We start from the raw sequence: 23,577 nt of genomic DNA on the forward strand, positions 1-23,577 counted from the left end.
TAAATTTTCGGCGCATGCGCAGTTGTTCGGGACCAGCAATTTACTCCACTGCGCATGCCCTGAAAATGCCGGCAATACACAAACATTACTGGAGAAGATGGCTGCCGTGAACTCAGAGGCCAGAATCTGCACGGAGGAGTAAGTAAAAAATTAGGGGCATTTGCCCCGGGGGGGGGGGGGGGGAGGTCTTCCCAGGGTAGGGGGGGGGGTTAATTCTCCTTTAGATGAATGCTGTTGAAGTGAACTAAATACATTACAAAGTAAGGGTCATGAATGTAATTTCTGGTTATCTGTAACGCACATGAGTTAGTTGAAAGTAGTGAGATGTAGTTCAATACCGTTGAAGGCTGCTTTGTTTTTTCGGTAGATTTAGTGTCACATGATGCAAATCCGCTTGAAAGTGCGTCGATTGCTGCATCACCGCTTAAGGATTTCTGGAACACAAATATGAGAGGGGATGTGCATCCATCAGAGCAGGATGAAATCATTTTGTCCTTTTAACATGAAAATGCAGTAAACTCACCCAAGGCCATTTGGGCCCATGAATAAAACCCTGAATAATAATAAATTGGATTCAGTAGTGAATTGTCCTTAGTTGGGCAGACTGCTGTCCTGTTGGTTACCAGTAGCATCAGGAGGGTGTGCAGTCATGTATGGCCCTCTATGTAACACAATCATTAGCCTTAGGGCTGAATAATCAGATCAGACAAATTTGGTCAATAACTGTGCAGTAGTGATGGGCAGGTTTAGAAAAACTCCGTCTGCGCCTGCCCACACCCAACTTCCGCCCTCCATTTATAGACTCCTACCCGCCCCTCCGATGATGTCACAAAAAGGGGCGGGGAAGGCACATACCTATAAATCCGTAAGTCAGAAGCCGGATATGAGTTGCCAGGTTGGCGGGTTTCCAGCCAAATTGGGCTACAAATTTAAAGCCCAGGTGGGTTTTGAAAGTACAAATTAGCCAAGGTACGGATTTGGGCCTTTGTCTGATTTCTACTTTGGAAACCAGCCAAAAAGTTTTTTCTTTCCCTAATGTGCCAAGCCCAAGTCTCCCAATGCATGTTGGGTTATGTAGTTTTGGTTTAACAATTTGCCAACTGTCAAGTTAAATGTATGACTACAATACCCAGCCTGCAATGGGACTGACTTGTGTAGAAGGTGGGAGTTATTTCCCTTTTTCTTTTTTTTTTCTTTTTTAAGCATTCTCCGGTAATTTTTGGGGCAAAAATCTGCTGGCCACCAAATATTTATTGAAATTTTATATGTATTAGGCCCCTATACCTCCTGGGGCCCCTTTGTAGTTACACCCCTGGTGATGGGCACATTTGTCCTATTTGGCTTCATGGAAAAATTTGTGAAACCGTGAGAAATTGAAAGGTGTATTTTCACATATATTCATTTTTGTGCTATTCTTCATATACTGTGCTATTCTTGGGCTACGTTTGAAGTGACTCTTGGCTAGTTTTGTTGCGACTTTGGCTGGTTTTGAAAATTAGACCTGGCAACCCTGAGTGTATGGTACCTGCAAACGGTGCAGCAAGGTTGACCTGAACCCACCTGACCCGTGGGATATATGGTCGGCCCACACATCACTATGGTGCAGCTATTCTGTGGGTCTGTGATCCTGAGCTCTCTTCCAACATACACTCTGTATACTTTTTTTTTTTTTTTTTTACCTTTGGTTTATCCTCCTCTTTCACTGTTGGTTTTGCACCTTGACCCTGTGAGAAGAAGCAGAGGACGCAGTTAGCACACACACAAACGGAAACATAATGGTGCAGCAGGAGGCATTTTATTAAATACAGTTAAAGGAACAGTAACACCAAAAATGAAAGTGTTTTTTGCCCTGCACTGGTAGTACTGGTGTGTTTGCTTCAGAAACATTACTATAGTTTATATAAACAAGCTGCTGTGTGGCAGGGAATGAGATCTTGTTACACCAGACTTACCTTATCTTTACCATCCAGCAGATTTCTGTATTCTGGTGGGATTGTGTCATCTCTGTCCCCCAGTCTATCTATATGCTCAGCTTTGGCTTTTTCCTGCGCCAAACATGAGAAAAAAAACGAGTTAGAATAAGAATGTGAATGCCACAGGCTTATTCTCACAGTCATGGATGCCAACTGGCAGGGCAGAAGTTTCCATTTAGTAAAAGGACAGCCAGCTTCTATATCTACAGTATTCACATGTTGAACCAGAGACCGTACAGCTACTGTTAAACTAGAACTCTCACAAATACCACTGATAGTATGCAGTTTGAGAGAGCTGTAGTTAAGCAACTACCCCAGAAGGCAACAGCTCTGTTCCATCTCAGAACAAGTCATCTATTTTTGGTGCTGGAAGAGAAAGAACAAAAGACTGGCCGCAAGACAAAAGGAACCAGGGTTCCCTGCTCCAGACGGCAGTGCCAGAGAATACAGTTTATAGCCCTATAATAAACTCAGCATGACAGACTGGAGTTATTTATGCTCTTCTTCTGGTAACATATACATTGTGAACAAAGCAGGTACCGCACCTACTAACAAGTTACTCACCTTAACTACATCCACCACAGGTTTGTTTTCATCAGGATCCACCTCTCTTTGTCCCAGGGAGCCAGAAAGTAAATCTAGTGCATCGTCGGGAATCTGTATATCCTGACAACACAAAGTCCACAGGTCATATATCCATATTTCTATTCTATTGACATCAGCCAATAAATATTCATGTTATGTATCCCAGGAAATATACAGTATAGGTCATTATCAGCCAACATAGTTGGGTCTACTGGAAGACTTTCACACAGGGGCATAGTTATTCAAAATGAATAGAAAATTCACCACAAATTTTAGAAAAGGAACTGCACATTTAGTGCTAGGTAGGAAAACAAAGTTCCATAAGAAACAACGTGTCCCTACTCACAGAAGTAGTGGGCTGTGGAGCTCCAGACTTGACTGTAGAAGCTTTAGAACAAGATACAACATCTGATCCAGAGCCTTTTTTCTGAAAAGAAATAAAATCACACATATAAGAACAAGACATCCAAGAAGTCCTATGGCACAGCTCCCCAGAGATAGGGGACACGTGAAGAGAGAAACGATTTGTGCCCAGAAACTTGTTTTTGTCAGCTCCTGGCACACTAGGCTTGTGGCACTAATCCAAATAAAAAAGGAATTGTCCCAGACATCCTCCCATTGATGGATAATGTGCCTCAGCACTTGGAGAAGAATAAAAGCGACACAACAACGCCGTGCATAAAACCTCATGCAGCATTCCATATTGATCTGTCAAAATAACTGTTTATGGCACACTCAGCAGCCTATGATTAAGTGCCCACAAGGTACGAAACGCTACATCATTTGAGATGTTTTTTGTTAAATAAAATGTTCTTTTAATTGCATCAAGCATTGGCGTGAAGTCCGGTTTGTGCCAGTCCAAAATTGCATTTATTGCCTCCCAAAAGCTGAAGGTCTGGGGCTTGTGCACCTGGACCCCCAACTTTATTGGGAAGGCAACCCTGCTATAACCCACTACCAACACTGGACATTTGTTTAACATACTCATCGACCCCTACATCCACTATGGTGCTAGGAATCACTCTAGTGAGCCAGCCAATGAGTATAGAAACATTCACATGCCAGTTCTTGGCTTTCCTGTACCTCAGGCAGAGTATTCGGTTATCCACTTCTGGCCTGAATAACAACCCTCAATGTAACCAGCTTCACCAGCAGCACTATTTCAGGAGCCCTGTGTAATTCCATAAAAATGAGAAGCAAAAGTGCAGCCTACTGCCCCACATAAGGGCCCAACACAATGTCCTTTCTGATCAATATCTGATTAAGATTTGTTCAGATACAGATTGGGACATGTGTCAAAGTGCATTGGCATTTAGGTATTTAGGTGCAGGACACTGACATTAAATAAGAGTTGCCGAGCCAAAGGCCTAATAAAAGATTTTTAAAACTGCCAACATCTCAGAAAAAATCCATGTAAATTGCAAGTGCTTAGAATCCCACTCTGAATAAAAGTACAATAATTATTTTTTTTGGGTTTATAGGGATGCAGTGTATCCAGAATTTGGTTCCAAATTTGTCCAAATCCGAGACTTTTTCACCAGGATTTGTATTAGGCCAAATCCAAGAGCCTGTGCACAAGTACTGTGCCTATCAATTTGTGTGTGTGCTTCAATTCCAGTCACCCAGAAACAGTTATTAAGCGTATGATCCAACGTTCAATGACGTGATGCACTGGATTCTTTAAAGGTGAAATTTTATCAATTAAATTGCTCCCTCTTGTTGCTCCATGTTTTTTGATATTTCCACAGTTCAGATTAGAGACAGAATTTGCCCAATGGATTTTGGATTCACCAAATCCCCCCAAAAAAGAAGGATTTCGTGCAACCCTAGTTTAGATGCCCTTTGAAAAACAGGACCTGACTACTTGTACATGATAAAACCCTCTCAGAGCAGTGACATCTCTTCTACAACTTAGCTCAGTTCTGAAAAGCACAATTTAGTATTTTCTGTGGCACCATGAATTATAGCAAGTTAAAATAGAAAAAACAATCACAAAAGCAATCAATTTCTGGCATCAACCTCCATCAGCTTTTGCTCAGTGGCATCAACTCCCATCAGCTTTCATTCTGTGGCATCAACTCCCATCAGCTTTTGCTCAGTGGCATCAACTCCCATCAGCTTTTGCTCAGTGGAGCATACTGGAGGATATTCTTATAGTTGAAAACTTTTACAAATGTACTTTTTTGTCCTGCACCATATGTACAAGCAAAGAGTGGCCTAATACAATAACTAGTGTATAGAGGACTTACCGGAGAGGATTGCAGTGGTGCAACAGGGGTGGCAGGAGAAGTCACAAAGCCTTCGGTCAAGGCATCCAGCAGCTCGGCCTCATTCATTGGCTGCATCATGGAGCAGAGAGAAATGAGACAAAATACAGGAGACTGGTAAATAATCAGGAATGAGCACACAAGCTAGAGATTCAGGTGGGTACAGGCGGCTGAAATGAGAAACTGCACCAGAGAATCTACATAAAACATTATCCTGTGTGAAACATGAGAGACAAACGTGTTGCCTAGCAATGTCATATAGCAACAAAGGGATTCTCTTGTGCACGTACAGCCTTGAATATAAACTTACTACACACAAACTGAAACACAAAGTATATTCAATTAGAGAAATAAATACATACATTTGTTATGTACAAGTTAAAGCAGAAGTCTATGGGGTTCAGTCATGAAGAGTGAGGTGTAAAATAAACTGGGTTTCTCATACCTGTAATGTTTATATACTTTTTAGTTTGAGAACTATTACAATTACTGGTCTGTCAGTCAAATACATTTATTGTAGACACTGGAACACGTTTACGAAATGTAAGACGAAATGCCAAATCTAACATTTACAAAAAAAATAAAATTTGCAACAACATTGGCAATTTACTAAAACGAAAGTCAAAATTTTGGCTTATTACCGTTGCACTGGAAACATTTGTTTCTTTTGGCCAGTTGAACTCTGCAAATCTATGGCAAATGATCAAGAAAGCCTTTTTTGCCAAAAGTCATGTTGCCTGGTTAAGGCTTGCCAACTGCCATTCTGACTTATAACAGGCACTTTAGCATCTCATTATCTATGCCAATGCTTGGGGTTAATTTGCCAGTTTTTTATTGTAAAACTGCAATTGTAATTGGAAAAATGCACTGGCATCATTACAAATAGGCCACACCGTTATGGTTGGCAATGGCATAAATGCATGTGAATAAAGTGTTGCTGTGAGAATTCATGCAAACGTTGCCAGTAATTAATTTTAAAGAGGAAAATGTATCTCCTGATTCCATTCCAGATGTTCCTATAGACCTCAGTGGAGGTTGGACATGATATACAATGAAATAAAAGTTCTCATCACAATTAATCTTTGCCCAGGCGCAGTAACATATAGCAACAAATAAGATGTTTGTTTTAAACAGGTGACCAAGAAATGCCACCAGCTGATTGGATGATATTAGGGATGCACCAAATCCCCTATTTTGAATTCGGCCGAACCCCCAAATCCTTTGCGAAAGATTCATACGAATACCGAGCCCGGATCGTAATTTGCGTATGCAAATTAGGGATGGGAAGGGGAAACCATTTTTTATTTCCTTGTTTTGTGACAAAAAGTCACAAGTTTTACCTCCCCGTCCCTAATTTGCACATGCAAATTAGGATTCAGTTTAGCCTGGCAGAAGGATTTGGTCGAATCCAAATCCTGCTGAAAAATCCCTAACCGAATCCTAGATTCGGTGCATCCCTAGATGATATAGGGGATAACAACTGTAGTGAACTTTATATCTTTTATTACATAAGCCCATATTAGTCATATGCCAATTAGGTGTGTCTGTGAGAAAGTGTTTGGAAACAAAGAGAAATGGGAGCACTGTCATGCTGACCCAGAGGGGATTTGTGTATAAAAAGCAAACATACATGTGGATAAGCATATGGATAAGCCATTTAAATGACAAGCTGCCTTGAGAGCCTTAGTTTGTGCTAGGGATGAATATGTTCTGAATAGCCTAGTAGTCTGTGGCTTAGCAATTGCCTTTAAGCACCCAGGCCTCTATAACATTGCATTAATATTTAAACTCAGTAAGTTAATACTTTAAAGTGCTCCTAAAATTAGCATGTTGGTTTGCCTGACGACAGCATGAGCATCTCTGGGAAACGATGCTTTCAAGCTTTCTTCTAGCGTCATATAATACACCAAACAGCACGGATTTACGGGTTATTTGCACACTACTTGTATCTCATGCATGTGACCTTCGATCAACTGATCATCAGCTTGGATAAACTATCACACAGCCTTGTTCCCTAGTCTGACATATGGCAGATTTGCACTGTGTAGCAGCACAATCACTAAAGTCCAGAGCAGGGTTTATAAGAGGAAAGGCTACTACTGGGGCCTCAGAACTGGGATATATCCGGTGAGAATGCAAAGTACCTACTGTATGTGAAACATTCTAACTGCGCAGTATACTGATACACCAACACCAACCTTAGGGCTTTCTTCGGGTTTTGGCAGCAAGGGCTTTCCGTCTTTATCCTGTAATGATAAACAGCAATGACCTTAGACCGGCAGCAATAAATACTAAAACCATACATCTATCAAACGTTATGTGATTTCTTTTTCAATTGTTTTTATTGAAGTGTTAACAAAGACATTCAGATGTGATTTAAAATGTATTTGCAAGAAAACAAACATGGTATTTATCTTTCTCATCACTATTTTAATAATGGACTGTTCTTGCACCCCCACATGCATCCCCCACTTTGTGACAGAAGCAGGATTAAGCCTTTGTGTGTTGGGCAAACTACAGACTGTGCCAGCTCCCAAGTAGAACCAGTTCCAGTTTGTTAGATGACTCCATAGGTGTACGCAAGCCAAATAGTCAGCGTTCCACCATATCAATTTCCCCAAAGCTCCTAAATACTAAATAATTGAAGAAGTGCATGGTTCATAGTTCACAATAGTAGTACAGGTATGAAGCTTCCTATACACAAGCACATTTTCAAAATATTCAGAAAACAGCCAACACAGGATTATTTAATATATATTTTTACATTATCTTAAATTTTCATAGTTTCCTCTATAATAAAATACGTTTTATCATTGAACTCAGTGTACAGTCATTGCAGATCTATTTTAATGTGTCAATCTGTGTAGACATATGCCCCAAACTATGGAAAGATCCCCTAAGGGCAGAACTCCACGGGAGATTTTGATCAGATTTTGTGGGCAAGATTTTATCTGATCATTCCATGCAACACAACACAACAGCACAAGCTTTTGCAGGATGTTACAAAATCTGAGGCCCCTAGGCTAGAATGTAAATTCGGCTCAAATAAGTCAGATGGAGCCTTTAGGGCAGAGACAGATGAGAAGATTCGGGGAGATTAGTCGCCTGGCGACAAAATCGCCTTTTCTTCGGGCGACTAATCTCCCCGAATTGCCTCCCCGTCGGCTAGAATAGAAATCGACGGCGGGGTGGCACTCTGAGTGCAGCCGTCTGAAGTTTCCTTGTGAGGCAACTTTGGATGACTTCGGAAAACAAAGAGCTCCGAGAGCCATCCCGCCGGCGATTTAGGTTCTAGCTGGCGAGGAGGCAGTTCAGGGGTGATAAGTCGCACGTAGAAGAAGCGATTTGTTGCGACTAAATCTCCTCGTCTGTCTCTGCCTTTCGTTCTTGCGTTTACATACGAAAGTCAATATATTTCAATGAGAAAAAAAAAAAAGTCTTTCCGACACCATGCGTTTTTATCTTGTTGGATGAAGATGCAGCATGCAGAGTTCACATCCAACAGTTGTGTTGTGTCGGATGGAAAATTTCACATGTAGCGATTTTTGCATCAGTCCCATTATATTTTAACCCACGAGACAACATCCGAATTGTACAATGCGTTTTGCCGATCCTACAAAAAGCGCTCGTAGAGTTCAGCCCTAACGTTAAACTGTCGGGTCACAAGCATTACATGTAAAAGATCCCACAACTTTGTCTGAAGTGATCTAATTGAACTAATGTTCTTACATCCTTTCATAGTAACACTTTTTCCTATGAATTTATAGGATTTAAAGGCTTATGGTTGTGCCTAAAAAACAAAAAAAAAACAAAGGATGTTGTTCTGTGAGAAAAAACAAAATGGTCACCACCCAACAAACCAAAACATGTTCTTCCATGTGTTCTTAGTGTGGTTTCACAGTGAGAAACTGGACAATTTCTTGTTGGTTGGGTATAGTGAGAGTTCCCCTTTCAAGTCATGATGATAATGGCCCATGCAATGCTGGTGCTTAGCCGTGTGATGAAGCAAGGGGACATTTGTAACAAGGTTTATGATTGAATTGGTTACCTTCACTTCCTTTAGCCGGCGGTCAGGATGTATTGTTCTTTCATCTTCTCCAAGCTTTTCCTTTTTCTCTTTACCTGGCGTTCCCTCCTGCAAGAAGCAGCAATGGTGAAGTTTCACTGGAAACTTTAGACTGTAAAGTGAACTTTGGCAGGAACGGACGAGAGTGATGATACACTATCGGTACACTACCATGTAATCTAATCTCTATAAAGCAGAACTCAAATAAACATTATATTTAAAGAAGTAGATGCACCAAACACAAACAATAGGTTTCTCCCAAAAACAAGTGTTAATCGCACCAGCAATATATGGCTCCAGAAATACTCCAGTTATTCTCTGAATGAAGCAAATATACTGCCCTGCCCTCAGTACAAGAAATATATGTACTAACAGGCAATTAACACTTACACAGGTAAAGCTGGATCCTGCTGGGTGTATGCAAAATGCCAGACCAATGCACAGTCTAGTATTTATGGTTTGTCCCAAAGTCCTAGAATATATTGTACTGCCATTCAGCGCCAGCTCAGCTTTGAAATTGTTTGAGTGGAGTCTATAAGGGACATGGTACATATCTGTATACTCTATTCATACAAAGAAATGAAAACACATTTTATCAATGAGGTAGCATAACTAGACCTTACTTGGCCCCACAGAAAATTTAATTTAAGGCCCCAAACCATTTGCTGGTTGACCTATTTTACCAAGATATATTTAAATGGCTCATAAAATAGGGTGTTACTGGGCTCCGTACTCTACTTGGCTCTGCTTCCTCTATAGTTACGCCCTTGCCACTAGCCAATTAAAGCCAACTTGGGTGGAACTGCCTGTTAGTGGAGACCGGCAGAATTTAAAGGCCTTGGTGGAAAAGTACATTTGTATGCATCATTTCCTTATAGTATAAAGCTCAAACGTGTTATACATATTGAAAAATGTTTGCAAATACAATGACACAAAAGCTGGAGAGAGCCCTCCACAACAGCGCCTGAAACCCAGATAAAAATACACTATACACACACACACACACCTTACAGATACACCGTGAAGTGTACAATACAATACAATGAATAATGCATGAATTAAACAACAAAGGAGCTGTGTAAAATACTCATGGGATGAAATAGTTTTAATTAATCATGAACTGACACTATAATACCCATTCTCTGTAAACTTCTACCAACCAATTACCCAACCACATGCACTAATTACAAACACAATAGTCTATATGGTTTAGATCAAGATCTGCATATTGAGCTGCAAAATGCTGCCAAGTGTCAGCTGCTCTGTTACACATTTAGCCGGCAGTTTTCATACAGAAATCCCTAAACTGATGTTATTTCAATGTCCCAGCCAAATGCATAACCCCCGCTGCATTGAACAGCTAGGGAAAAACAAAGTTACTGAAATGTAAATACAACTGTTAAGTTATGATGAAAATAACTGTCCTACAATAATGACAACTAAGATACTACCCTCTCTATCATCCCCATGAGCCACTCTAATACAGCTCAGTGCTCACCCTCCTCTCTTTTCTCTATTCATGAAGATACGTGTTATATGCAAAAAAAAAAAAAAAAAAAAAAAAAAAGGGGTATGGTAGGATAGAAGCAAATGTTCATCTAGGTCTACATTCAATTATTCCACTCTAGGAAAGATATATTCTACAGAGACAGCAGTCTAAGTTCTGCATTTTCCATACTCAGTAGAACATCAAGCCTTGACCAGCCTTTGTCACACGCATGAGAGTAAAAGATATGTCTGAATTACCCTTTAAATGTAATCCATTTAAGTTAATAAATGTGGAACTTCTTTGCTAATCACTTCTCCTAATGAATCTTTGGCAAATAAGCTACTTCCTTCTCTTCTCCGCATTCCTCGTTCTTATCAGGAGATCTTTCATACTGACCTGAGCATCAATAATAAGAGAGCTAGTGTGTCATGTTCTTTATCAAAACATACCCCCCCTTCTTGAGCAAGGAGGATGGATAAAAGGCCAACACCAACATTTGTTTTCCAATTTATATATATATATGAAGAAGAGGCAAATAGAAAATTCCCTATCAAACGAAGTAGAATTCAGCATTTTAAAGGTAAAGCCGAGATACATACTGGACATAAGACCTGATATAAACACAACCAAGAGACAAAGTTTAAGGCCTCTAATGGATGGAGATTTGGTTACCTTTACTTTATCCACTGCAGGCTTCTTGTCACTTGGGTCTTCCTTTCGAACACCTAAGGTACCAGCCAGGGCATCGAGTGGATCAGCTGAAGGTGCTTGTGCGGGGGCTTTCTGAAACATTGTATTAAAAAAAACACAATTTTAGAACAAACCATTTTACTCATACTACTGCTCATATACATCTGCTAATGACTGCTGTTACATAAGGGCAATGGTGAAACTAGAGAGGAAGAAGACTCCGCAGTTGCAGGGGGGCCTGGAGAATATGGAGCCCTGAACTTTATCTATAGCTGATAAAAAAACCCTCCTCCCCATCCGCACTCAACTGCGGTGAGGTAGGGGGATGCAAAATGGGTGAGAGTGGGCGGGACTGGACATGGCGGATGCAGGATGGGAAGTGGGCAGGAGATTGGGGATCGGAGTGCGCTGGGCCCCTCTGAAGATTCTTTTGCAGGGGGGCCTGGTGCACTCTAGCTTCACCACTGTATAAGGGAGTATTCTCAGTTCCTTCGATGAGGATTATAAGTGGAGCAGATTTGAACACATTAACAGTTATATACCACCATGACATCTAAACCTCCACCCAAGATGAAGACGGAAGTTAAAAAAAAAAAAAATATATATTAATATATATATATATATATATATATATATATATATATATATATATATATATATATATATATATATATATATAAAAATAACTAATGGAATGGATAATAAAGGAAGGGCAATATTTCACTAATACACACAGCAATCAGTTTAATGACGGAGAGTTGTTTCACTTACATAGGGAGCGGGTGCAGCTTTAACAGCAGCAGAGGAGGCAGCGACAACTTCAGCTTCTGCCTTTTTTTCTTTCGAGGAAACCTTTTAAATAAGATATTTCAAGTGTTATTCCTGGAATTACCTACTTCTACATTATTCTAGAAATCATACAATTGCGTAATTATTAAAAAATATACAACATACTTTAGGTTCGACGGGCTGAGCTTGTTCTTTTGCAGGAGATTTAGAACAGGAAAAGTCCATAGAAAACTCATCAAGAAGCTGATCATCAGTCAGGGGCTGAAATCGAGAAAATAGTCAAAAAACAATATTACAGGTAGCCCCCGGGTTACGTACAAGATACTGTAGGGTCTGTAGGTTTGTTCTAAAGTTAACTTTTTAAGTAAGTTAAAACATACATTTACTTATTAAATATAACAATACAGATGCTAGTCTTGACATAGTATTTATTTTTACCTTTCTGTGCTCTGCAGTAGACAACACATGCCAGAGGGGATTGGGGCAGGTGTTTTTTTAAAGCTAAATGTAAATAAAGGCCAAGCAAACCCCAGTATGTTACTGTAATAGCCTCTGTAAATAAGTAAGTAAGTATGAGTTATATGTAAGTTGGGTGTATGTAACACGAGAACTCCCTGTGCTCTAAAATACAGAACAATTAAATAGAAATAACCTTTAAAATGTAAGGAATGGAACTGAATTAACAGCTAGATTTTCTTTAACAATGGCTGAAAGCCACAAAAAAAAAAAAAAAAAAAAAAAGTACCCCAAGATACTGATGTTATGCTTGACCAGAATTGTCCAGCTTCTTAGAGAAAGAGGCCATACACTTGACAGATTTTTGAGTACCAATAAGAATGGATTTAGCTCCATGGTACACTTAAGGCCCACCAGCCAAATAACTAGCCTAATTGCAGCTTATACCCCCTTATAAATAAGAATTATTAAACAAAATATGCAGAGTTTACCTCTTCCTCTGGTGGTGGCGGGGGTGCAACTTTTCCATCTTCTTTGCCCTATAAAAAAAACATAACATTAAGTAATTTGGATAAAAAAAAAAAAAGCACACAGAAAGTGCCAAATGTTTTTGTTACTTACATCTAGCAAGTGCCTGTATGCTGGAGGGATGCTGTCGTCTCTCTTCCCAAGTTCCTCTCGATATACTGCTGTGCTGGTTTCCTGTTATCAGAAATACAAGAATGAGCATTATGCAAATATTCTGCTTACAGTTAATCTTCCACTTACACAGGAAGATTTTGTTGGTACATTGTGAAGCTCAGGTAAAATTAAAAAGGAGTGCAGAAGGCATTAGTAAGAATAATTAAATGCTAAGTTATACAGGTATAACTTATAAATTTAAAGTCTCCGGGAATAAAAAAAAAAAAACCTTACTCCGGTCCATTAGCTGTGCCTCATGGGGATAAACCCAAACCTCACAACAGAGGAGCAATTAGTGTGTCTCTCTCCTGACATTTGAGAGTTGACTTAAAGCCAAGACACAGCTAACAGTAGAAAGCTATTTTGTTTTGTAAAGGCAGAATTTATAAATACACTCATATGTGGCAGTCTTGGCTTAAGAATGTTGCAGACAATGCATCATACCAACTAGTTATATTGTGTAATATTTCTGTTTACGCAAGGGTACACCCAAAGTAGATTTCAGAGATATCCAAGCTGTGCCAGTTGATCTTGCATTCTTAGTGCTGCTGATGTGTTCAATGCACTATGTTGTGTATGGTGATTTTACTTCAATAAACCTACCTGAACAAAATTCCCCAAACAGATACGACATTTACGCATAGAATAAAATATCATGAGCATCATCTGTTTATTTTGTCTGTAAAATAAAACGATCAATCCAAAGAGGACAGCTGGACAGTTTAGAAAATAAAATCAAAGAAGATTCTTACGGTCACTTCTGGTCCAGAGTACACAGGCGATTCTGGGACTGTTAGATCAGGACCTTCCAGTGTTCCCAATAAATCATCTAATGCACTGTCCATGCCAGCCTAAATAAAACAGATAAAACTAAGCCAGGGTGATAAACAACCCTAAACCAGGCTTCACTGCATCAAGTAGGGTTGCCATCTTTCAATAAAATTTGCACCGGCCAGTGCTGGGGGCGGTAAAAAGAGGTGGAACGCGATGTCAAAGGGGGCGGGGAGTGACTGCAAAGGGGGCGGAGTTGTGGTGTGCAATTGGACGTGCCGTCAAAGGGAGCGGGGCAAGACGTCAAAAGGGACGGCATGCAATTGGCCAGGCACCGAAGAAAAGGTAGATTTTGTGCAGATTGGGGCAGGCCGGTACAAATTTACCGCCAGTTACATAAATTTGTAATACCGGCACCGGCCTTGGCGTGTGTTTTACTGGCTAGGCCGATAAAATACCGGCCGGGTGGCAACCCTAAGTACAAGGTACTGTTTTTATTATCACAAAGTCATTTTTAAACAATATGATTACAATGGAGTCTATAGGATATAGCCTTTCCATAATTCAGAGCTTACTGGACAACAAGCTCTGGATAACAGATCCTATAATATTAAAATATTGTTTTTTCAGAGTCTAGGGCAATATTTATTTCACACATGTTTATCAGGTGGCTTACTCCTAAGTACTGGCTTTAATTGCTAAACTGTACATATCCCCCCCCCCATATTTCAAAAGCGGTGTATAAAGCAGTAGATATATGGCAAAGGCAACCAGCATTTAAGACTAAAGGAGAAACAGAGCTTGATTTGACAACTTTTTTTTTCACACCTGTTTTTTTTTTTTTTTTTTTTTAAACTATGCAACATGCAATGTCAGCAAGCTCTACAAAACACTAGAAGTTCCCTTTCATGTTATCTACCCCTTATAAGAGTTGTTTGCTGCTATGTAACAATCAGAGGGAGTATTGGCTACATACAGAGGGTGCTGCCGCTGCTTTTACTGTAGACGTGGAGGACGCCACAACAACTTCAGGTTTTGCTTTGTTATCTTGAGGAGTTCCCTTCAAAATTCCAACACAAAGAAAATCATATTAGTCTTTTGTGCATTAAGGTGAATTCTGTGTGGTTAATTACATATACACAAGCATTTATATAAACAAACAATGGTTTAAAATAAAATTACAATGATTATAAACACAAACCCAAATTAAAGGGAAAGGGTGAAAAATAAACTCTTAAAACTTGACTGTTCCTGTCAAACCCCTATTTCTAACAGTATCTGAAGTTTTGATTTTTACCAACCCCTCATCACCTACTGTGATGGAAACTTGCAGATGATAGTTGGATCACTGGCATATTGACTTTATGAGCAACAGCAAACATGGAGATCTTCAATGCTCCTCATAACACATCTAACAAGTGGCCTTCCATTAGCCTTAGTGTTCAAGCAGCGGCACTTAATAGGCTATTACTGCCTGAAATTGAAAATTGGAAACACACAGTATGGACATACTTTGGGTTTGACTGCCGGCGTGGTCTGAACAGTAGGAGAACATGAAAGCTCAAAGTCTTTGGAAAACTCGTCTACAAGGTCTGCGTCGGTCATGGTCTATGAGAAGAATACATTACACACACAAAATAAGTTATCAAGTGTCTTGTGAGGGGAGAAAAATAATTTCACACAAAATTTAATGTTCTTATTAATTAATTTTTTTGCCCCATTGCAAGATATATTGCACCTGTTTACACATTCAAACAGGATGTAGTGCAAAGTTGGCCATACACGGGCAGATTTGTTCCTTCCAAACGACCGATTCCAGAACGTTCCGATAATATTGATAACCTATCGGATGGTTGATGGTGTACGAACGATCGACTCAACACCATCGTTCGCAAAATTGATCAGATGAGTTTAAAAATTTTAGTCGTTCAGGGATAAAATCCCTCTTTGCGCATGTCAGGATTGTAGCACAACCCAACGAACATATCATCATTTATTTATATAGCGCTGTCAAGATACGTAGTGCTTTACTGCAGATATAGCAAACAGGGAATAAATGGTGGATAACAGACAAGGATTACAGAGTACAATAGGGTTTACAAACTAAAAGGTTAGGGTACAATTGAGACATTAGGATTATATAAACACTTTGTCATTTTTGATACAGCAATGATTAGTTAAGGTACATCGAATAGGCCTCTTTAAACAGATGGGTCTTTAAGGAGCGCTTGAAAGTTTGGAAGGAAGGAGAAAGTCTGACAGCTTGTGGCAGAGAGTTCCAGAGAAAAGCAGAAGCCCGAGAGAAGTCTTGTAGATGAGAATGGGCAGAAGTGACCAGAGGAGAAGTGAGGCGAAGATCAGAAGCAGAGCGTAGGTTTCGTGAAGGAGTGTATTTGGAGATTAGAGATGAAATATAGGGAGGGGTTTCATTATTAAGGGCCTTGAATGTGAGTGTAAGTAATTTGAATTTGATTCTAGAAGAGATTGGGAGCCAGTGAAGGGACATACATATGGGAGCAGCTGATGTTGAGCGGCGAGCTAGATGAATGAGTCTAGCGGCCGAGTTTAGAATAGATTGGAGTTGTGAAAGGTGACTTGTTGGAATACCTGTGAGGAGTAAGTTGCAGTAATCAAGGCGGGAGATGATGAGAGACTGAATCAGTGTTTTAGTTGATTCTGAACTGAGATAGGGTCGTATTCGAGCAATGTTGCGCAGTTGAATACGGCAAGATTTTGCAAGTGTTTGAATGTGTGGTGAAAAAGACAGATGAGAGTCTAAGATGACTCCTAGGCAGCGTGCCTGTGTGGTGGAATGAAAGGTGGTGTTGTTTACGGTGAGTGATATCTGAGGGACAGGGGAAGATCTTGGAGGAAATATGATGAGTTCTGTTTTAGAAAGGTTCAGTTTCAGGTGGCGCAACGAACATATATGGAAGGACCCAACGTTCTTTGCTGAAAGCTTAATTTGTAACTATATGAACTATCTAAAGGAATACATTGCAGGAATATCACCCCATATGTAAAAGAAGTTTATTATGCCATAGCAAGACATAAATCCATATGTCTGCATGGAGCAGGGAAGGAGAAACTGACTATATACTACAGACAGTGACACAATGCTAGCACCATTCCTTGTTGAACAACGTTCGTCCGTGCACGAAGCAAATTATATGGTTATATCTGTTCATATAATTGTTCTCTGTGGATGGCATATCGTATGGTAAATAATAGTCAGATGATACGATCGTTCATCGAAGAACGATAAAAGTATGCCTGTGTATGGACACCTTAAGTGAGAGGACAGACATGCAGAGCAACTGCAAACTTTGGCTCACGACCTTGGCTATATAAACCATGTCTGTGACAAACCATTATTACAAGAATAAAGTAACATTGTCCCTCAAATATACTGTATTCTAGAAAAGTAAGCGTATACATAGCTAAAAACACAGCAATGTGTCAGTATGATCTTTACCTACCGGTTCTGGTTCAACTGGTGCTGAAGGCTGTACAGCTTTCTCATGATCCTTCCCCTGATGAAAGATTGTTTATGATTACTATTATCAATTGCTTTTACAGATCACTGGCTATAACATGCCTTTCTCAAGAAGGAACTAAAAGCAGAGATGTAATGCTGTAGAGTTAGGGGATAAGGCCTTGGTCAGCTTCATGACCAGTGGTTTTCTTCCACTAATGATGGCCCAGCATCAAACCCAATTTATTGACACTATCTCAAAGAGCCCTTAACACTTTGTCACCGTCCAGTTTAGTGCAATTATGAATGATCAGATTCTGCTGGACTGGAAACTACAGCTTTGACCTAATTATCAGATTTGTATAGTATTTTATACAGATGAGAGCTCTTCCAGTATAGCCCTCCCATCTCAGTCCAACTGAATACACAGTCGCACAAAATTGTTACTCCAAAAATTCTAGTGTAAAAAGGAGGTGTTGAATATCAATCTCCTGAAATGCTGTGTAATTTGATTGCATTTCCTTGCACTGCCAAACTCTTGATTTTGATACTATAAATGCCAACTAATGTTTGAGGTTGTTGTATTTTTCTCATGTAAGAGTAAAAAAACGTTATAAAAACATCTTTTGAGAAACAAAAAAAAGTGTTGAATGCTACTTCTAACTACACTTTTTAAGTTCGTCTTTAATGGGTAAAATACACATATAGAATATTACAAAAATGCCTAACTTTTTAAATAACACAATTAGCTTTTTGGAATGGAAAATTTGCATGACACAGTGCCACTTTGCGTGCATTTTATAACCAGTGTATTGGAATGGAATTAATACTTCTAGTGCCAGAGGTCATAAATTCTACAATTCATGGATAAAAAGATGAATGTTTCACAGACGGCAGATTGTTAAATCTGTAGCACTTGCAGGTGCAGAAGCGCATTAACTGTTCCTCTGTCCCTAAGCAACAAGCAAAGAGGGAGAATGGGTGGCTGCTGGAAGTGTGGCATATGACTTGTTACATTTTCTTTGTCAATTCTCCCTGCTATCTATATGCACATGGCAACCCACCAGAGGTCACTTCCATTATATATATGCTGCTAGACAGCCTGGAGTTCATCATCATTGCTGAAAATCAGCTTGATAGACAAAAAGTAATCTGTGACATGCAGTAGGAGTGAGCGGTTTGCCACAGTACAAAAACGTTCGCTTGTTGAACGAATAAACACAACATTAAGGGGCCGATATAGGATTGCCAAAGCTGTGCTAAGGCAATCATAAATCATTTACAAAAGGTGTAAAGAAGGATATTTAAAAAAGGTATACATACATCTAATAAGTTTCTGTATTCTGGAGGGATTGTATGATCTCTTTTTCCAAGTTCTTCCAAGTATGTTGATTTAATGGTCTCCTATGGAGGAAACAAAAACATATTTATGGGACTGTTTTAACAGTAGGATTTTTTCAGCTGGTTGCCAGATAAAATATTACTCACTAAAGGTAAGTTCCCAGTAGTGACAGCAACTGCAGGGGTTCAGTAAAGACACAGCATGCTGGACAGTATACTGCATGCCCATTTATTACTATGGATTAGAAATCAGACTAAAATCTCAAGCGAACTGCAAAGCCCATGAACTGGCATTATAAAATGACTGACAAAATACTTAGTCAGAGTGAGCCTCAAGCCCTGCTGTATTATTTTATTTATTAAAGGGCACATAGAGATGGAGGTTTAAACCCATGGTTGAAATATAGTGCATTCCAGTGTTTATATTAGGGCTATGTATGTCTTTAACACCATCAAAATACGGTAGGTAAAAAAATTAAAAAAAAAAAGGCAGGTCTCATAAGGAGTCAAATCTCCTCAAGACCTGTTCTGACTTGCGATACAGAGGGGCCTATTTATAAAAAAAATCAAATTGTGTTGTTTTAGAGGTTTTTCAACCACAATTGAACTCATATTTAAAAAAAAAAAAATGCCTACTTATTTATCAAAAGATCCAAATACAAAAAGCACAAAATTAATAAAAACGCAGAACGAACCCGAATAAGAAAACATTGAAAGCCTGATTTTAGTAAGAATTTCCGTGTGATTACCAATGAAAAAAAACCTCTATAAGCTCAAAGCATACGGTAATTTTGGGGAAAAGGAAAAAAATATAAACTTAAGAACTCCACTCCCCCTACAGTTTTTTTTCCTCAAAGCTGCACAAGTCAACGTCTTTAAAGGGGTTGTTCACATTTAAATTAACTTTTAGTATGATGTACAGAGTGATATTCGGTGGTAATTTGAAATTGGTTTTCATTTTTTATTATTTAAGGTTTTAAAACATTATATTCAGCAGCTCCCCAGTTTGTAATTTCAGCAATCTGGTTGCTAGGTTCCAAATTACTCTAGCAACCATGAATTAATGCAAGAGACTGGAATATGAATAGGAGAGAGCCCGAATAGAAAGAGGAGCAATAAAAGGAAGCAATAAATTCGTAGCCTCACATTTGTTTTTAGAAGGGGTTAGTGACCCCCATTTGAAAGCTGCAAAGAGTCTGAAGAAGATGGCAAAGAATTTAAAACAAAATAATAAAAAATGAAGACCAATTGATTAGAATTAGCTATTCTTCAACATGCTAAGTTAACGTAAAGGTGAACCACCTCTTTAAGAAGGCAAATTACCCTTTACTAAGTAACTTCTATAGCACAATATAAAATTAGACATAGCTGTAACCACAAAATTGTTTCCTATTCATAATGAAGTTCTGTTCTATTCATGACTTCCTACAGCTGATGACTAACACTGGATGAAGGGGGAAGTTGGACAGATGTGACTCTATGTGTAACCTGCCTTATATATCATATGCCTGTCACATTATATCATGTTTTCATCAAAAACAGACTGAAACAACACACAGCCAGATGGTTTCATAACCTTTACTTGTACATTTCATTCTTGGAATGAAAATTGCTTTTACAGTGGCAAATAGCAATGTCCCCAGTAAAATGTTTCCGGTGATGTAGAATATATTGTTATATAATAAAGCAAGCACTTTAATAGTACTAAACTGCAACACTCATTATTTGGTGGGTGAATAAATGAAGAGAGAAATAAAGATGATGAAAGGGTTAACAGCAATGCTTACTTCATTAAACCGGTAACACAAATAGAAACAGAAAAGGAAACAAGTGGAATCTTACAGTAACTTCTGGACCCTCAAACACAGGAGATTCTGGAACATTTGCTGGGGGTCCCTCTAGTGTTCCCAACAATTCATCTATCGCATCTGATGGTATGGCCTAGAGAATAAATAGGAGAAACTCACTTAAAACATTGACCAATCACCTTTTGCTTAGTGTACGAAGGATAAATACACACAAGCCCCTTTAATTCTGAATGTCCCACTGCTTCACCTACTCATGTGGATAAATATAACTATAAAATGTGGAGACTGCACTTACTGAGGCTACTGCAGAATCCCACTATGCTAATGATAATCATGGTGAATAAAGTCTCTGAATAGAATATGTCTCAGCACACAGGGTCTCATCTACTGGATATATGCATAACAAGCATGATGCAGGATCCATTCTCTGTCCCTGATATAATTTGCTCAAGGTTTTGTTTTACTTCCCGATCCACCCAGTAACAAAATGGATTACAAAGGCAAAATTGGGGGCATGCATAGAAATGTAACCTGTGGCACTAAAGTCAAATATCAAATATACAGTAAGCCTCAAAAAAAAAACAAGGAACATAATCTCACAAATCCATGAATAAGATTACCTGGGTACTTTGTTTGGAAGCTTCTGCAGCTGTGGCTTTTACCTCTTTTTTCTGGGAAAGGAGAATGCATACAATTTTAAAACACTATCACAGAAATACCTACAAAAAGCACGCTTAAGGGCTTCTTCAAAAATGACACATTCTTTACTTAGAATGTAACATATTCACCCCAATACTGACAGTCTGCAAAAGAGTGTTTCAGAGCTCTGGTTTTCATTCTCAGTCTGTGCACAAATGACACCAATTCTGACCCACCCATTCGGCAGGTGTTAATTACAGATTGTTAATTACAGATTTCCCTTGAGTCTGTTCATCTTGTACCTGCACACAACTGTGTGCAATTCAGCAAAGCAGGATGAACCACTGCAATGCCCCAGGCATACGCACCGCTGTGAATAGCATTTAAACAAGAGCAATTCTCCACGGTATTTAGAAATTTGCACTTCAGCTGCTTGTGTATGTAAATGACACATTTAAAAAAATCCAAAAGCAATGTAAAACAAGGCATCCCAAAAATCTAGGTGCAACACCTTAGATCCAGTGGCGTACTATTGTGGGGATGGGGGTCTAAGTGCACATAGGCCCACTGGCCGATTAAACCCACAGAAGAGGCATCGAAGCAATGTTCCAGAAGACTGAGCCGTGGTGCAAATATATTATACCTTTTTTTGGGAAACCCTTTATGCAGAAAGCTCTGAATTGGGGAAAGTCTATATCCCACAGAGTTTATATTAATCAAATAATTCTTAAGTTTTAAAATGGATTTCTTTTTCTGTAATAATAAAACAACACCTTGCACTTGAGGGTAACTAAGCTGTATGAATTCATGTTGTTAGCAAACCAATCCTATTGGGTTTATTTAATGTTTATGCTTTTAGCAGACTTAAAGGGGTTGTTCACCTTCAAAACTTTTTCCAGTTTAGCTGTTTTCAGGTTGTTCAGTAGAAATAAAGACTTTTTCCAATTACTTTCTATTTTCTATTTGTGATTGTTTTTCTAATATTGAAGTGTAAAGTTTAATTTTTCACAAGCTCTGGGGGGGGGGGGTTGCCGTCTCTTTAACTGTTCTAACTTAATACATTCAGTAGATACATTTCTTATCTTTGTCCCTGCTGAGCAGAATCCCCACATTAAAGGCAGCTGTTAGAATTTATACAATAGTTGCTAATATTCCACAGCAACTGATCAATGTATCAACTAATTGTATAAACTAAGGGTAGGACTCCACAAGTGATTTTGTTGCGATCCGACGCGCTGCGACAAAACGCATGCAACAAAAATAAGGTAAGAGATAGAATTGTCGCAGCATTGATCCGACGCGACTGACAGAGTCTGCATTCGACAGTCGTGTCGCGTCGGAACAAGGCTGCGACACCATAAGACAATTCTATCTCTTACCTTAGTTTTGTCGCAGCGAGCCGGATCGTGACAAAATCGCTCATGGAGTCCTACCCTAAATGTAGCCATTTGTAACATTTCAGATGCTCCTGGATCACTGAGCTGCCAGACTGAAACACCAGAGACACGAAAATTAAACTTATTTTGGAAAAACGATAAAAAAATAAAAGGTAATTGAAAACAATAACCTTTGGGTATGCTTTCTCCCTGTTGGATAAGCAGAAGAAAACAACACACCTCCCATACCCATAAGTACCTCCTCCTCCAACTCCTCTCGTCTTAGTACTAAGCACAAACAAGCTAGGGTGGGTATGCTGCCATAGGGATTATCAGGAAAAGAAAATTACGGTAAGTGTGAAAATTTTTCCTTTTTCCTGGTCATCCCTGGCAGCATAATAATAACCTTTGGGTAATAACACAGCAATAAAACACAAAGGAGGGAAAATAACACACGGAAAATTCTTTAATCAACAAAAGCTGCAAGGACAGACTGTCCAATAGAATCTCTGAAAAATAAAATTAATTTATAATGCTTAAAAAATTATGAGAAGATGCCCAGGTAGCTGCCCTGCAGATTGTCTCTGAGGAGACTTCTGCTTCTGCTGCTCAAAAGCTGCAACACTCCTGGTAGAATGTGCCTTCAAGCCTGAAGGTGATGGTCTGTCCTGCTCTGTATACGCCTTGGAAATAGCTTTAGTAATCCAGCTTCTCAAGGTTCTCTTAGATGCAGGTTCCCTTTTTCTTGCACCTGCTGGAATAATGAATAGTCTCCTAAATTTCCTAACTTCCTCTGTTCTTTGAATGAAGCTTGGAGACACCTTTTAACATCTTAAGGACTTTCCTCTCTAATTGAAAGCATAGATGGAAGAACAATAGGTTTATCAAGATGAAAATTAAACACCACCTTTGGTAAAAAAAGACAGGACCAGTTTCAAGACCACCTTCTCCTTGTTGAAAACTGTATAGGGCTGATCCACAGACAAAGCTTGCAGATCTCCAACTCATCTAGCCGATGTCAAGGCTACCAGTAAAATAGTCTTCAGAGGCAATGGGCAAATCGAAATATCAAGACCCAGCTCAGAGGAAGATCCCATGGAGTAACACTCTTTTCCAATGGAGGCCTGATTCCCAGAATTGCTTTAAAAAACTGATCAGTTAAAGACTCCTC

General features: G+C 39.2%; 1 protein-coding gene across 16 annotated transcripts in view; it reads right to left on the reverse strand.

The window, feature by feature from the left end:
* Positions 1–23,577, reverse strand: part of LOC108707228 (calpastatin) — a 109,677-nt gene that overhangs the window by 9,541 nt on the left and 76,559 nt on the right. For 15 of the 16 annotated variants that reach the window (XM_041580459.1, XM_018244347.2, XM_018244358.2 and 12 more), the window contains 20 exons: positions 21,012–21,062; positions 20,426–20,524; positions 18,566–18,646; positions 17,247–17,300; positions 15,280–15,375; positions 14,744–14,827; positions 13,749–13,847; positions 12,937–13,017; positions 12,807–12,854; positions 12,025–12,120; positions 11,842–11,922; positions 11,053–11,163; positions 8,874–8,960; positions 7,024–7,071; positions 4,808–4,897; positions 2,905–2,985; positions 2,538–2,639; positions 1,953–2,045; positions 1,680–1,724; positions 339–434 (listed from right to left, as the gene is read on the reverse strand). In XM_041580459.1, the coding sequence (XP_041436393.1) occupies positions 339–434; positions 1,680–1,724; positions 1,953–2,045; positions 2,538–2,639; positions 2,905–2,985; positions 4,808–4,897; positions 7,024–7,071; positions 8,874–8,960; positions 11,053–11,163; positions 11,842–11,922; positions 12,025–12,120; positions 12,807–12,854; positions 12,937–13,017; positions 13,749–13,847; positions 14,744–14,827; positions 15,280–15,375; positions 17,247–17,300; positions 18,566–18,646; positions 20,426–20,524; positions 21,012–21,062 (1,623 nt within the window). The remainder of the gene's footprint in view (positions 1–338; positions 435–1,679; positions 1,725–1,952; positions 2,046–2,537; positions 2,640–2,904; positions 2,986–4,807; positions 4,898–7,023; positions 7,072–8,873; positions 8,961–11,052; positions 11,164–11,841; positions 11,923–12,024; positions 12,121–12,806; positions 12,855–12,936; positions 13,018–13,748; positions 13,848–14,743; positions 14,828–15,279; positions 15,376–17,246; positions 17,301–18,565; positions 18,647–20,425; positions 20,525–21,011; positions 21,063–23,577) is intronic. The other variant, XM_018244349.2, reaches the window with a different exon arrangement.

The sequence above is a fragment of the Xenopus laevis genome, chromosome 1S, assembly GCF_017654675.1.
Source record: "Xenopus laevis strain J_2021 chromosome 1S, Xenopus_laevis_v10.1, whole genome shotgun sequence".
Lineage (NCBI taxonomy): Eukaryota > Metazoa > Chordata > Amphibia > Anura > Pipidae > Xenopus > Xenopus laevis.